Source organism: Kryptolebias marmoratus, linkage group LG16 (assembly GCF_001649575.2).
Source record: "Kryptolebias marmoratus isolate JLee-2015 linkage group LG16, ASM164957v2, whole genome shotgun sequence".
NCBI lineage: Eukaryota > Metazoa > Chordata > Actinopteri > Cyprinodontiformes > Rivulidae > Kryptolebias > Kryptolebias marmoratus.
Genome location: NC_051445.1, coordinates 14,245,165 through 14,261,798, shown reverse-complemented (window position 1 = coordinate 14,261,798; position 16,634 = coordinate 14,245,165). Strand labels below are relative to the sequence as shown.

The 16,634-nt window shown below is 40.5% G+C and overlaps 1 protein-coding gene across 1 annotated transcript; it reads left to right on the top strand.

The window, feature by feature from the left end:
* Window positions 1–87: 87 nt before the first annotated feature.
* Window positions 88–16,634, top strand: ankrd28b (ankyrin repeat domain 28b). The gene is made up of 28 exons (XM_017426599.3): window positions 88–257; window positions 4,483–4,566; window positions 5,094–5,172; window positions 5,747–5,817; window positions 6,514–6,714; window positions 8,086–8,173; window positions 8,964–9,106; window positions 9,227–9,439; window positions 10,227–10,305; window positions 10,424–10,538; window positions 10,755–10,837; window positions 10,940–11,003; window positions 11,112–11,180; window positions 11,259–11,399; window positions 11,571–11,682; window positions 11,770–11,796; window positions 11,901–11,975; window positions 12,559–12,760; window positions 12,856–12,943; window positions 13,015–13,132; window positions 13,894–14,113; window positions 14,319–14,406; window positions 14,509–14,592; window positions 14,728–14,873; window positions 15,004–15,086; window positions 15,241–15,323; window positions 15,423–15,514; window positions 16,351–16,634. Exons 1-28 carry the CDS (start codon window positions 231–233, stop codon window positions 16,632–16,634), a joined length of 3,159 nt encoding a protein of 1,052 aa, XP_017282088.1. The 5' UTR covers window positions 88–230.

Sequence of the window (16,634 nt, the reverse complement as noted above, 5' to 3'; positions counted from 1 at the left end):
ATACTGAAGCTTTGCGCTGGCTCAGCCAATCGCGTCGCGTTTCTTTTAGAGGTGAAATGCGGTGGCGGTAATGTTATGGAGTTTCCGCTGTTCCTGTGCTCTCATGCCAGCATAGGAAGCTAGCCGAGGAGCTCGTCAGGCCTCCAGCAGACAAGATCAAACAGTGCCGTTCGGGAAGTGACCGACACCGCTTTATGAATCTGGATGAGAGCAGTTAGAATCCCAAAAATATGGTGGTTCTCAAAATTCGAGACCAGGTAAGCGGATTTTTAGCCCAGAAAAACTGGCACAAGTTTAAGATAATGTGGGCTGGCTCACGTTAGCTTAGCTTAACAACAGAATGTAATTCGAGTCTGTGCTGCTGGTCTCTGAAACGGAAGCATGTTTTAATGCATTTCCTGAAGCTGGAAATAAAAAAATAACTATACGAGTTAAGTAAGAGACAATTTAAGCACACCCCAGCGAGTTAGATTTTTAAAAATTGGTGTTATCGTCATAGAATTTCCAGCGGTTATTAAGTTAAAGCCAGCTAATTCAAGGTGTTTATCACCAGCAATTAGCCAGAGCCAGCCTTTAAACGCTTTGGCTACGAATTTGGGAAGTAACTAGTTAAAATTTTGTAACAAAACAACACTTAACTAGACTTGAGTGGTCTCTGAAAAGTGAATGTAAGGTTAATAATGGCCAGTGGATAAATATAATGGCGTGTGATGAATGTCAAAACAGCCAAAGCGATCTGTTGATTGTGACAACTGTACTTGTGAAATATTTACACTATGGTAACACAAAGCTGGTGTAGTTTGTGTTGCCTAAAATAGTGGATGACATTTAGGCAGTAAAACCGTATTAATATAGCTTTTATGCTTGCATTTCTATTGATTTAATGTCGCCCTATTCCAGCAGAAGTTATGATTGAATGGTCATAGAATATTTGGGATCTTTGTGCCACTTTAGTCATTTTTATCTTCATTTTTTAAATAGTTGTAGTGTGTAAGATATGTCCCTGGTTATCACAAGACTGTAGCTTGTTCACATGTAAATACATTATACTGCCAAAAGTATTCACTCGTCTCCCTTCACACATGAACTTGAGTAACATCTCATTCTTAATCCATGGGGTTTAATATGATGTTGGCCCACCCTTTAATGCTATAACAGCTTCTACTCTTCTGGGAAGGCTTTCCACAGGTTTAGGATTGTTTAGGGGAATTTTTGTCCATTCTTCCAGAAGCTCATTTGTGAGGTCAGACACTGATGTTGGATAAGAAGGCCTGACTCTCTTCTTCCACACCAAACTCGCTCATCCATGTCTTTATGGACCTTGCTTTGTGCACTGACGAGCAGCCATGTTGGAACAGGAAGGGGCCGTCCCCAAACTGTTCCCACAAAGTTTGGAGCATGAATTTGTCTGAAATGTCTTGTTATGCTGAAGGATTAAAACTTCCTTTCACTGGAGCCCAACTCCTGAAAAACAACCCCACATCATAATCCTCCCTCCACCAAACTTTATAATTGGCAGAATGCAGTCAGACAAGAACCGTTCTCCTGACGCAGCCAAACCCAGACTCGTGCATCAATTGCCAGACAAAGAAGCACAATTCGTCCCTCCAGAGGACATGTCTCCACTGCTGTAGAGTCCAGTGGAGACGGTCTTTACTCCACTGCATCCGACGCTTTGAAACACTTGATGATGGAAGGCTTGGATGCAGCTGCTCGGCCATAGAAACCCATTCCATGAAGTTCTCTACTTTCTGTTCCTGAGCTGATCTGAAGGCTACATGAAGTTTAGAGGTCTGTAGTTATTGACTCTGCAGAACGTTGGAGACCTCTGTGCTCTATGAGCCTCAGCGTCTGCTGAGCCCGCTCTGTGATTTTATGTGGCCTACCACTTTGTGGCAGAGTTGTTCCCGATCGTTTCCACTTTTTTATAAAACCACTAACAGCTGACTGTGGAATATTTAATCCCGACTGGACTTATTGGACAGGTGACATTCTATCACTGCACCACGCTGGAGTTCACTGAGCTCCTGAGAGCGACCCATTCTTTCACAGATGGTTGTAGAAGCAGTCTGCATGCCTAGGGGCTTTATTTTATACACCTGCGATCATGGAAAAGGTTGGAACACCCAAATTCAATGATTTGGATGGGTGAGTGAGTGCTTTTGGCGATATAATGTAGTTTAAATGTTAATAAAAGCCATTTAGTAAATGTTTACCAATTTGAAGTTCTGTTAAGAGAATGTTAAATATGCAGCAATCACTGTGAAATGCTTGTAATTTTAATGAGATGACCGAGGAAAGTAGACTTGTATTTTTGCTTTTTGCTATATTTAACACCTGACACCTACTCGTGAAAATCTGAATAGCTCTCTGTTGCAGTTTTGAGGGCTTGTTTTGCTCATGCGTGCTATTCTCGTCACATATATGTATGCGCTCGTGTCTTTTATTGTCTGCGTGCCTGAATGAGCGTGTGCCTGGGCTCCTGAGAGCTGGTGAAGTTGCCAAAGAGCTGTCTCCATGGTGATGGTATTAAGTAGCCTGGCTTCTATGTGGAGAGGAGGTGCACAGTCCAGTAGCGAGACAAGAGCATGAAAAACCTCCGCCGCTGCTTGTCCGTGGCCGGGGAACCGAAAAGAACTAAATGCAGATCCTGTCTTTTCTTTTTCATCGTGTCGGCAATACAAAAATCATTAGAGAGAGCAGCACAATTGCCTGCTTGTTACTCTGAATTAATCAGCAGCAACTCTGGCCTTTGTAGTACCCTGCAGAATCATAATAACTGAGTAAGAGGACTTGTGTTTTTAAAAAGCAGCTGCATGTTATTCGCTCCCTACATGGCAATGATACGATTTGATTAGGTTGAAAATAAGCTGCTTTGAGTGTGTACATCTTTTTTGTTGTTTTTATTTCTGTCTAGCGTTGCTATTTTATTGTTTTTAGTTTGTTTACTTTCAGTACAACCTGTCTGGCTGCTGTAGATGAAACTCCTCTCTTCAAGTGCGTGTTTTACTAAGGTTTATATATTTGGTTTTGAGCCACTGCTGCATATTTAGAAGTGGTGCAGACAAGGCTTAACATTTAGCTAGCTCTGTCAGACTTAATTTTAAAATGATGCGGCTCAACTTATTACATATCAGAAGTACACCACATTAGGTAATTGACTCGCAGGGCAGCCTGTTGGGATAAATGAGGGAGCAAGTCTAAGTGAATTAATGTAACTCGACATGCTGCATTGTTCAGACTCTGAGAGAAGAATTTAGCTCGTGTTTGCACAGCGATAGACTGTTCAAATACGAATTTGATCAGCTTTTTTGTTTCCTCTTAAACATTAAACTGTAATATCTTTTCAGCTGGTGAAACATGAAGTTAGATAAGACAGATAATGTTTTTTGTCAGATAATGCATGTTTTCATTGAGCTAACACTGCCTGCTGTCTCTTGCCACTTACTGTAAACAGGATCATCCTGCTTTGTCATAGTTTGCTTTGTTTTTATTATTTTTTTACTCTCTAGAGACATATGTTTGAGTTTTGTCTTACAGGAAGTGTTGGTGAAATACCTCTGGATTCTCAGAAATAGTAAATCTTTAATGTAGTTTTCAGTTTTCTTGTCTTAAAACCACACCTACTGAACTATCTTTAACATTTTTAGGGTGTAGTTATTTGAAAATATGAAAAAAATAGAAATACACATATATTTATATTATTTCTGCCTTATAAGAACTGCTTCTCTGCTTCCATGAACTCCTAAGGAGAGTGGGGACATTTAAACTATTTAAGCCAAGCCAGGACTCTCAAAATCTACAAGAGTCAGACTTCATAAAAATTTTAATTTAGTTTTTCTTTTTTTTTGATCTTGTGATCATGATGGATGTTTGGATCCAGATCAGCTGCATGCTTTTTTATTCTGTTTTTATTTTTAACACAATCATCATCAGACCTATTGGGCTCAAGGGTAAAGTCTATCTGGAGGCAAAGTGAAGATGAGCAGCACATTTAGAGGATAGGGAGGAAACCGGTCCGTTTATCTCTGTAGAACGAAATGTATTTTGTTTAGCTTGCCAACAGGCAGCAGCAGTATTAGAAAATGCGACTCAGAAGTTGTTACCATCAGATTTCTGAAAATCAACTGTGGAATGTAGAGCAGTGATCATTTTGTTGCAATGTATATTTAACTATATTTTACAAGCAAATCTCATACTTTTATATAATCACAATCCTTCCATTTCATCAGATTTTATTGTTTTTGATGAAAGTATTTAATTTCTGATCAATGAGCTGTGTGTTCATAATGATCCTTGACAAAAAGGTCCTGATGTTTTTTTTGTTTGTTTATTTTTAACCAGTATTGTTCACACAGTACATCAGAAACGCAGAATTATTACTTATCTTTTATTGGTACAAACTATAGTATTGGGGTTTAAACTTGTCAAGTCAGAAAAGTCCTAAAGTTGTGTGTAATTGTTATTTTTTTTCTTTTTCAGCCTCCTTTGCTGAAAGCTATTTTCAATGTGGACCCAGATGAAGTACGTTCGCTCATTTTCAAAAAGGAGGATGTGAATGCACAGGTAATCCCAGCTGTCTGCAGTGTCTGCATCTGTTTCCTCATATTGTTATTAAAGTTTAGTAACATCCCTGCAAAACTGAATTTAAAATCTCTCATGTGTATTTGTCCTTGACAGGGGTTGTGCAGCATGTACATACAAATATTGAATAAAAAACGAGCTTGTATTGTTTTTTTTTTTAAACAGACTCCACCGCACAATCTGACTGTGCTTAGTTTATTGCATTCCTCACCATTACTGTTCTGGTGGGGGTGTTTGTTTCATAATCTGGCTGGTTTACACTTGTTTGTGCTTCACTGGAATTTTTGTCTGGCTTTAGGTTTAACCCAATTTGTGCCGTGAAGCATGGCAGATTTTTTTATTGTTATTATTTTATAGTTATTTGCCTTATTACTGTATTACTATAAGGATACATATTGATTTTTAGTTTTAGAGCCAGCCCAGCCAAGTGTAGAGTAAGAATAAAGAAACCAAGCTGAGCTCTTTTGTTCCACATCAATCACAGCAGCGTCTTTGCTCGTTTATTACAGGACAACGAGAAGCGGACTCCTCTGCATGCTGCTGCCTATCTTGGAGATGCAGAAATTATAGAGCTATTGATTCTTTCAGGTATGGTTTCTAATCGGCTGTGAGGTATCATCAATCTGTCTTCACTTTCTCCCAGTGAGACAGACTGGTTTAATGCAACAGTGTAAAAATGATGAGGTGTCTTTAGAGATTATCAAAGAAATCATTTTGAACTTCCCTTTTATTTTGTTCTGAAAGAGCATACATGTTTTGATTACAGCTAAGGTTTGTTTAAAGCTGCAATGTTGAAAATATGACAGAAATAGCTATACTTGTTATTGTAACTCGGCAAGTCCAGATATTCATGCAGATGGAATTTCCTTTGAACTTTTGAAAATCATCTAAATTACCAAGTCATTCTCAGCTTTTATTACTTAGCTAATCATGGGACTCTGCTTGTGGTCCCTAACTAATGAGAGTGATCGTTGACATGCAAACATGTTTAATTGCAATTATACATTCAAAATGGGCAACTCAGCAGAATGCAGATGTTGCTGGATGGTGTGTACTTAGTATGGTGAATCTCTGACACAGATCCATCCCATCAAAATATGCTTTTTTTCTTTCTGGATGTTACTTTAGATGTCAAACTCCTGTGTTCTTTTGACTTTTGTAGGTGCGAGAGTAAATGCCAAAGATAACAAGTGGCTGACTCCCCTGCACCGGGCTGTGGCTTCCTGCAGCGAGGTAGGCAAATGCTCGTCTGGTTCTGAGTCAGTCACCCTTCTACACACTGTTTTACATATCTGAAGCCATTTTTTTTTCATTGTCCAGTCTCAGCACGACTCACTTCGCCCTAATTCAACCAAACTTGGCTCTATGCGGTCCTGGTGGTTTTCTATATTAACTGAGCGCCGCCTCAGTGTGGGCGGGTCGTCGTAGCACAGCCACTTGAAACTTACCAGCAACGGATAAATTGGTGAAATAAAATCACAGAACAGTCACCATTCTCTGTTACGGTTTGCTAAAAGTGCTACGGCTGTGTCGAGGCCACCTGTCGGAGCCCATAAATAGAGTCCATTTGGTCCAGCTCCCTCTAAATTCTGTCATCAGCCAACAAGCACAGAAACGGCTGCACCTCTTCATAGCACCACGGTGTTGGTTTATGTGTTGCCATTATAATGGATTTTAAAAAATAATAATAACGAAGACGAATGCGAGGTTTTAAAAATGGTGTTTGTTTTATGATGGAGACACTCCCCTGATTGATGCACCAATCAATGGCCTACAGTCTGCTGATGTCAGATCTTCAGCTCGACTCGGCTTGCTTGGTACCTCAGTCGAGGAGGTTCTACAAAGCCAGCTGAAAGTCGGTGGGTCCACCCAATGAAAGACTCTGCAAGTGATGCCGAATGTAAACACTTGCGTTGTGTTTTCTTACAGGAGGCCGTCCAAGTGTTGCTGAAACACTCTGCAGATGTAAACGCCAGAGACAAGAACTGGCAGACGCCACTTCACATCGCAGCAGCCAATAAAGCAGTTCGCTGCGCCGAAGCCCTCGTTCCTCTTCTTAGCAATGTGAATGTATCGGACCGAGCAGGCCGGACTGCACTGCACCACGCAGCCTTCAGTGGTCACCTGGAGGTAATATTAAACCCAAAGGATTTCCTGATAGAGCTGTAAGCTGTACACAAGGAGAGCTTTAATGTCTTTAGTATTGATTATTTGTGCTTAAACAAATAAAAATAGCACAACTTTAACATGCTAACCAGCTGCACAGACTGTTGGGTTCTTAAGTGTTACTTCTCTTTTCTAAAAGTACATAACAAATACAATTTTTAATAGCAATTTGTCAGATCAGGCTTGATTTTATGCACCTGTCTGCTTGGCTCTTGTTGTTACTTCCTTGTTCCCTCCATTCGCCCAGAGGAAGTGTTTCTGCTTGCATTATAAAATATGTAAACACAATGGGCCGTTCACAGTGTTCAGTAACAAGACGGCACAACAGCTAAATTTTGCCCAACTTGGAAACAAAACAATCAACATCCTCTCATGGCTCTGCTTTTTATCTACTCTGAACAGCTGTGCTAGAGCAGCCACACACAATACTCACAGCAAATTATTTATTTTATACTTACATCATACACATAATGTATCGTTTAAAGAAATAATGATATGAGTAAATTAGATATGTACAGTAGGATTCGCTGTGACAAATTCTTACACTATTTTTGACAGCAGAGTCTGAGCCTGTGTTATTTTAGTGCTGCAGAATTTTAATGTACTGATATTAATCAGCCTTCTTGTGTGGGCGTTGCACAAACCCAGTCTAGTCATGCAAAACATCGAGACAAACTAGAAGATAAGTTTGTTTTAAAAGAATACCATGTATTACAATTTTTAAAAAAAAATTAAAATGTATAAAATGTATTTCAAGCCCCAGCTGCAGACTGACGCTGTTCCACTCTAGGAATTTACACTGATGGTTCATGTTCAGTCATGTTCTTACAAGCTTTCACTGTAGTCGTATTTAATAGCAAAGAAGCGATCATAAAACTGGAAATGTCTTGTCTTATGTTTATACAAACGGAGCTGTTCTGAGAACCTTTGTAGTTCGAGTTTTACTTCCGAGAATTACAACAAATACGAAGGTGAAGAAAAGGAGGGGAGGCCTTGATGACTTGGTGCCACGTGTTACAGTTCACTGCTTTCTGCTATAATGATGCTTGTAACAACAGTTGGCATATTTTACTCAATAGAAAAGGTCACATAGTTTTAATAGCCTAATGTTCAAATATGTGGAATAAAAACTTGTTTGGAATATTGTTTGGGTTAATTTAAATAAGGGTTTTCATCAGTGGTGTCGAGGAAGTGAGCGGTTCATTAGCCCTAATACAAACACTGATTAAACAGTGATTATGCGGTTTTTAAATTAGTAATCAGAATGTGAAAAGAAGAGTTCAAAATATTTTATAGTTTAAATTGTGCTTTTTTTTTGTCTTTTGATCCTCTTAGATGGTGAGGCTTTTGCTTTCCAGGGGAGCCAACATTAATGCTTTCGACAAGAAGGATCGCCGTGCAATCCACTGGGCGGCCTACATGGGTAAGAAAAGAAACTTTAGGTTACCAGGATAACCCCGGTTCTCTGAAAACTGAGTCGGGTATCTCACTATAGGAAGTGCCTTCAGGTGCTGCCATTCATGGACGCTCCAATACCCCCACGTCTGTCGCTGACAGACCAATACATGCTTGGCACAGAGGCACTGTCCCCCCTTTATAAGCGGCCCTGCCCTACACTTGTCCTTCTCACGTGCACTCTGTCCTTAGTGTGGGGCCTTAACTCGGCATAAGCCCTTGAGGGTGGTGGTCAACCTTCATGCCTTAGACCAAGGTGCTGTTATGCTTCAGTGCATGCAGACCAGGAGTTGGCAATATCTCCCATAGTGAGATCCTGAGAGAAATTTAAAAGAGAACTTTTGTTTACCAGGGTAACCCCAAATCTCTGAAAACCGAGTGAGGTATCTCACCGCACTGCCCTGCTTGCATGATCACGTGGAAGAAATACACGTGAGAATGCCAAGTGTAAGGCAGGGGTGCTTACAAAGGGGGCACAGCGGCCCCGTGCCAGCCCGTATTGGTCTGTCAGCGACAGACGTGGTGTTATCAGAGCTTTCATGATTGGTCACGCCTGAAGGCGCTTCCCACAGTAAGATAGGTTTGAAAGAGAACTTCCTTTTTCTTTTTTTTGGAAACGTCTTTGTAGTTTAAGGCTTTTCTAGATGTTTGGCAAAAAGGCATTTAATTATTCTTTAAATGTAAAAGTGAACATTTGCATTCTGATGCAAGTTAATTTATAAAAAACCTTGGTCGTTTATTTCTTTTTTTACATTCAGGGCACATAGAAGTGGTGAAGTTGCTGGCGTCCCATGGAGCGGAAGTGGCCTGCAAAGATAAGAAATCTTACACTCCCCTACATGCGGCAGCCTCCAGTGGAATGATTAGTGTTGTCAAATACCTTCTGGATTTAGGAGTGGATGTAAGTTCCTCCCACAGATTTATCATGCTTTTTTTTATGACTCTACATTGTGTCAGGTAACAACAATAGTTCTATATTAGTACAAGTTTGTCTTGATGAAAATAATGTCTCATCGGTCAGATCAATGAGCCCAACGCATATCGCAACACGCCCCTACATGTGGCCTGCTACAACGGGCAGGATGTGGTCGTGAACGAGCTCATCGAATGTGGAGCTAACGTTAACCAGGTGAACGAGAAGGGCTTTGCGCCGCTCCATTTCACCGCCGCTTCACGCCATGGAGCGCTGTGCCTGGAGCTCCTGGTGTGCAACGGGGCTGATGTCAACATAAAGGTCAGCAGAACCAGAAAGTTGACTCACATTTTTGGAGAATGCAAGTTTTAATCTAAGACGGTGCTCAGTCACCAAATATTTCTGGTGACAGGTCAGTGTTCAAACTTGCTTTTGGGAACTTGTTGGTGGAGCACTTGAAATTGCTTCATAATTATGTCTAAACTTCATTGTTTTATAGTTTTGTCTTGTATTAGACAGACTCATTTCTCCAATTGTTTAGAGCCAAAGCTTTTGTGGTTGAAACAAAACAAGCTGGTGTGTAAATAAGCACTAGAAATGCTTCAGTGGAAAAAGACCCAATAAATTCTGATTCTTTAGACCACATGTGGGGTTTTTCAGAGCTACATAAAATCAGACTTTTAGTACTCTGAGCAAGAATGACATAGGCAACATTAAATAACCCTTACTGGGATACACAGCTTATGTAAAAACAATAACTTTACTGAAGTTTACTACCTGCAGCGGTCGTTGTATATAATGAAATTGACCTGAATAAAAGCTGAACAAAAGCTTGTTTTTACCATGAAGTTGCAAAACTCCTTAATGGCCCTGAGTGATAATTACAGATAATAGCCAGGGTTAAAAAAAAACTACAGAAAAAAAAAACTTTACTTTGCAAAACTGCAAAACTCTGGCTGCTTTGAAAACCAAAGTGATAGGTTACACTTGAACTTGTTTGCAAGGTGTTTTGTGATGTTTTGTAATATTTGTTGTCAACTATCATGAGTTACATTGAAGAAAGCATAGTAGCAACTTGTGATTTCAGTGTGTTTTTGTTTGATTTTAGAGTAAAGATGGTAAAACCCCTCTTCATATGACAGCAATCCATGGAAGGTTCTCCAGATCTCAAGCAATCATTGAGAATGGTGAGCTTTTCTAAAATCTGATTCATTCAGTCGTTTCATCTGTGTTGCTGCGCTGGGAAAGTAAAACATGGAGCTAAACGCTTGTTTCTTTTCGTTTTGTTTTCCCATGTGCTTGAAGGTGCCGAGATCGACTGTGAAGATAAAAACAGGAATACGCCACTACACATTGCAGCTCGATACGGACACGAGCTCCTCATTAACACACTCATCACCAACAAGGCTGACACCGCCAAGTAAGGAAGCCTTTCTGCAGTTTTTTTTTTTCCTGCAAACGTTCTAACTCGAGCATTGTGGATGAGCTGCACATTTAAGATTTTTAAACTGGATATTTAGAGTTAGAAATGAAGAAAAGCATGTCAAAGTAACGATTTTCTGCTCTGTAGTGCTCTGTAGTCTGTCACGGGTAAAACTAGCTGATGTTGCAGTTAATACGAGTGTCTTTTCATCAGACGAGGGATTCACGGCATGTTCCCGCTGCATTTGGCTGCTCTCAGCGGCTTCTCAGACTGCTGTCGGAAACTCCTGTCTTCAGGTGAGCGTATATTTAATTTTTATAAAGTTAACGTGCTTGACGTTTTTGACATTCACGTGTACAGTATCAGTTTGAGAGCTTGTTGGTAATTTATCACTTCAGGCTTTGATATTGATACTCCTGATGACTTTGGAAGGACCTGTTTACATGCTGCAGCTGCTGGGGGGTGAGTCCCGGCCAGCTGAATGTTATGTTTGAAATGAACTGTGAATATATGCCCGAAGAAGTGTTACAAAAAGAACCATGTTGTGATTAATTGTCTGCGTCTTCTTAGAAACCTGGAATGTCTCAATCTTCTTCTCAACACCGGGGCAGACTTCAACAGGAAGGACAGCTTTGGCAGGTTTGTTGTATTTACTGATGGGTTTGGCTCAAGAAGCTCGTTTAAACTGGGAACTAAAGCTTTGTTTGTTTTCTCCAGGACTCCTTTGCACTATGCTGCTGCCAATTGTAACTACCAGTGCCTGTTTGCTCTGGTGGGCTCGGGGGCCGGCGTCAATGACCTAGACGAGCGGGGCTGCACTCCTCTCCACTACGCCGCTGCCTCCGACACAGATGGAAAGTAAGTAATACTTGAACATTTCAAAGCTTTTTTTTGTAGTGGGTAGTCGGTGCACAGGAGGCATATCCATAAAAAATGCAGGTTTTTATGGATATGAGATCACTTATATTATCAATAATTCATAGTAGCTGTTCAGGGCTCTTAACTTCAGCTTCTGTGTTGTGTTTTCAGGTGCCTGGAATATTTACTGAGAAATGATGCGAATCCAGGGATTCGGGACAATCAGGGCTATAATGCTGTGCACTACGCCTCAGCATACGGACATCGTCTTTGTCTAGAGCTGGTGAGCTATAGACTCCTGTGAAAATACAGAATAGACATTCTGTTAATGTAGTTTTTCATTTTTTTTTTTTTATTCATGTTTTGACAGATTGCAAGTGAAACACCCTTAGATGTGGTAAGTAAATGCTGTTTGAATCTTTTATGAAAATAGAAACTGACCACAGTGTTGTGTAAATCTATAGCACTGAGCTTTAAGACTGAGATATTTTATGTGTGCAGCTGATGGAAACCTCAGGGACAGACATCCTGAATGACTCCGATGTCCGAGCTCCCGTCAGCCCCCTGCACCTTGCTGTGAGTAAAGTGTAATACTTGTTTTTAGACTCTGTGGCGGTAGCTCAGTGGTCAGTGTTGGGGTCTCGTCATCCTGAGGTTGCGGGTTTGAGGCCACGTTGCATCGGGAACGGCATCCGGCATAAAATAATTGCCAAATCTACTGTGCAAGTTTGCTCGCTGTGGCGACCCATGCAGGAGTGAGCAGCCAAAAAGAAAAAATACTCTGTTGGTACATTTGTACCAATAGGCTCACTGTTTTTTTTTACTATTTCTGTTAGGAAGCCACAAAATCAGCAACAAACCAACAGATTTTGATTGCAAAGTCAGTTTCACACTTCGGTCAGGTCTACTTTTTTAAAAAAAATTTTAGTGGTGTAGTACACATCTGTACATGCCATGAGTCCAGCTGGGTTTTGTCCTGAATCTGGCAGTCATTGGGAACCAATATTTTAAGTTTCATTTATGTTTATGTTGAAATGCTTGAAACTACAGAAGTGAGGGATGAGTAAACCATCATTTACTGGTGGAAAGATCACTTGTGTAGAGGCATTTATATCGATGTAATCAGTTTTAACTTAGTTCTGCTGGATTCACTCTTTAGGCATATCATGGCCACCATCAAGCCATGGAGGTCCTGGTTCAGTCTTTGCTGGACTTGGATGTTAGAAACAGCCATGGGCGTACGCCCCTCGACTTGGCTGCCTTCAAGGGCCACGTGGAGTGTGTGGACGTCCTAATCAACCAGGGAGCCTCCATCTTGGTGAAAGATTTCACCTTGAAACGAACTCCCATACACGCTGCAGGTATGGATTTAGAAAAACTCAACTTGATTGGGTGTATAATTTTGGACTCAAAAACAATATAATGAGTAATGCTATCATGCTAACCTTTCCTGCAGCCACAAATGGTCATTCAGAATGTTTGAGGCTGCTGATTGGAAACGCTGACCTCCAAAGTGCTGTAGACATTCAAGATGGCAACGGACAGTAAGTAAACCTTTTATTTTCTTTTATGGGTTGATTTTCTAAAATAAATGCTAATATCTTTTATCTCGTAGAACCCCTCTGATGCTGTCGGTCCTGAGTGGACACACAGATTGTGTGTATTCTCTCCTTAATAAAGGAGCCGGCGTTGAAGCCAAAGACAAGTGGGGCAGGACTGCCTTGCATAGAGGAGTAAGTAGATGTTATCACTTCTACAAACACATTACTTTTCCTTTAGTGTCTAATACTTTAATATACTGACACTCAGATATTTCTGCTGTTTCTGCTCAACTATAGACTTTCCAGTTCTTTTTTATTGTACTCGACATCAATTCTATTTATTGTGTTTATATTGGTATATTTGTTTTTTTAGTTCGCTTCCTTACAAGTCTCAGTTTTAATTTGAGTGAAACTGCTTTGCTCACATGTGAAATGATTGGAGTCTCTACAAAAAAAAAATTGAGTTATTATTGAAATACTCGAGGATTGATAGATAGCGAGATAGACATGGAGATAAAAAGACAAACAAAACAAAAGAAGTACAAGCAAAAATGTCAATACATGTTATTTTTTAGTGAATAATGTATTCACTTGTTTTTATATATAAACTTAAAGAAGAATCTGTGACCCAAACAGGAAGTTGAGTTGTACACGAGTTTGCACAAACTTTTTATGTAAACTTTGTAGAACTTATATCAGTAAATATTACATTTTCACTTTCAGTGAAATCTTAGAAAGTTTCCACCATAATGTGTTTATAGAAACCTAAGCTGAAGGATTTTGACTTTTGCACACTCCTACAGAAGGCAACGTGTCTCTCTGTCCATATTTTGTTAGCTTTGTAGCGTGTTAAAACATTTTAGAAGTTCACTGACACGTGGCATTTGCTGAGGGATGTGTAAACCTTTGCTTTCAGGATAGAGGCATCTTTATAAAACGTTTTCTGTCTGCAGGCGGTGACCGGTCATGAAGAATGTGTGGAGGCCTTGCTTCAGCACAGCGCCAACATCCTGGTGCGGGACTGTAAAGGGCGCACGCCGATTCACCTGGCGGCAGCGTGCGGGCACATCGGGGTACTCGGAGGCCTTTTGCACGCCACCCAATCGATGAAAACACTTCCCACCTTAACGGACAACCAAGGCTACACCCCACTGCACTGGGCCTGCTACAACGGTACAGAGAAGAAGGTTTACAGAGCCTCTAAGCAAAACAATCAATACATATATGGAAATGTGTTCGGATGTTTTATTCATGTAAGCTGTTAAATAAATTATGCTGCAAAATATATCGAATGAGTATAATGCACTTAAGAGGATATAGCCTGATAAAGGCATTTCTTTAAAGTAAGCTGATTTAGTTGATGCTCTTCTTCCCACAGGTCATGATACGTGTGTGGAGGTTTTGCTGGAACAAGAGATTTTTCACAAGGCAGAAGGCAATCCTTTCAGCCCCCTCCACTGTGCTGTGTAAGATCCTGAGCTGTCTTCCGTTTCAATCAATGTGCCAAAGAGTCCAGCATCTAATTGATTAGACACTTATGCTTTTTTTTTTTCTTTCTTTCTTTGTAGAATCCGTGACAATGAAGGTGCGGCAGAAATGTTGATAGACACTTTGGGCCCTGTCATTGTTAATGCCAAAGACAGCAAAAACAGGTATGCAATGTCAAAAAGGTCTTAAGAAGCCTTAAGACGCACAACTTATTCTGGGAATTTAAAGTTAACATTTTTAATAGCAATGCTTGAGTTAAAGTATGCTATTTGCTGATGATGTTTTGTGTGTGTGTGTAGGACCCCCCTGCACGCTGCAGCTTTCACTGACCATGTGGAGTGTCTCCAGCTGCTGCTGAGCCACAACGCTCAGGTCAACTGTGTCGACGCAGCGGGGAAAACCCCGCTCATGATGGCTGCAGAGAACGGCCAAACCAACGCTGTCGGTAGGAGCACCTCCGTACTTTTCACTAGCTCTGAAACATAATGATCAGGGCAATAATACATTAACAAACTGTGCAATGTCAAATTAACATATTTCTTTTCCTGGATAACGATACCTTTGCTCTGACACAGAGCTGCTGGTGAGCAGTGCAAAAGCAGATCTCACTTTACAAGATGCGTTGAAGAACACCGCACTCCATTTGGCCTGCAGTAAGGTTTGTACTACCATATGGTGGCGCTGTTGAGTCATTGTACAGCAGCTTATAATTAGTGTTTGAACAAATTATCTGTACATAGGGATCTAATGCATGTTTTAAGCTACTTATTATGGCTTCTTTACTCTTATTATACTGTATGTGTTTCCTACAGGGACATGAAACCAGTGCCTTGTTGATATTGGAGAAGATTACAGACAGAAACCTCATTAATGCTACAAATGCCGCCTTACAGACGTATGTGTCACATTAGTTTTTGTATTTTTTTGTTATTGAGATCGTATTCATAAAATCAAAAGCAGCAGACGAGTTTCCTGAACTTTGTTTCTTTTTTAGGCCTCTGCACGTGGCTGCACGAAATGGCCTGATTGTGGTGGTGCAGGAGCTGCTCGCCAAGGGAGCCAGTGTCCTTGCAGTCGATGAAAATGGTAAATATGCTGTAACTTTTTGTGTGTTTGGCCTCATAGAGTTGATTAGAAAAAGCCACAGAAGCAGTCATCTGATGGGGTAAACAGAAGTTAAGGCTACTAGCTAAAAATAAAAATCCTCACATTTTGTTTAATCTTACTTAATTTCTAAAATCTTTTCCTTGGTTGTGAATAATGCTTACAGGTGTGGTGATGTTTGATGTATAAACTAAATTTTAAAACCATTTTTAAACCTATATTAGCTTTTACATATTTGAATCTTTCTTGCAAAATTAGTAGATATGCAACCTAAGTTAAAAAAACAAACTCTAAATGCTCCCATTTGGATGCAACTTAGTTTCCTGCTTTATCATTTGTTTTACTCTAAAAATATATATTTTTTAAATTTACCCTTTTTTTTGGCGATCGTATATAACTCACAGCATGAGTCATGTTTTCCTATAAAAGAGCCCTGACTCCATAATATTACATAATGATTACATAATGTTAACAAAATGTTTTCTTGGAAAAAAAATCATTTGGCAACAGTGTGAGAGGAAAAAAAAAGCTTCCTTTGATCAGCAGGAAACCTCAGGCTGAGGTGGAGGCAGGAGGAGCAGCCATATGTCACAAGTGATTTAGGGAGGGACAACGAGTGAACATAATAACACTGAGCAGGGTGGCTGTACCAGCAAATGCAGATCTGGAGACAGCAATACCTGCATTAAAGATTTACAGATCAAGAAGAAAAAATAGAAACGAATAACTGGGGGAGGGAGACAAAATTGATGCCAAGTAGCATCAATGCAGCATCAATCCTAAAGCCTTAAATTGTGCAATCGTTTTCATTTCTTCAGGATACACACCCGCCTTGGCTTGTGCCCCCAACAAAGACGTTGCAGACTGCCTCGCCCTCATCCTGGCCACCATGATGCCTGTGTCTCCCTGCACCCAAGCACCCACCGTCCCTTTCAGTGCCATTAACCACTATACCACCAGCCCCTCCAAGAGCGTCACCTTCGACAGCCTGCCTTCTCTACGCGGCGAGCACAGCTCCTACTGCAGCTTCAACAACATCGGGCACCACGACGGCTTCTACAAAGACGAGGAGCTCAATGACTCGGATTCAGAGACGTACTGA

Excerpts from the sequence above, each read along its gene's own strand:
- ankrd28b (XM_017426599.3), top strand. The coding sequence starts at position 231 with ATGGTGGTTCTCAAAATTCGAGACCAG. Across the intron at positions 10,306-10,423 it reads TCAAGCAATCATTGAGAATG|GTGCCGAGATCGACTGTGAA; the intron begins GTGAGCTTTTCT and ends ATGTGCTTGAAG. Across the intron at positions 14,874-15,003 it reads CGGCCAAACCAACGCTGTCG|AGCTGCTGGTGAGCAGTGCA; the intron begins GTAGGAGCACCT and ends GCTCTGACACAG.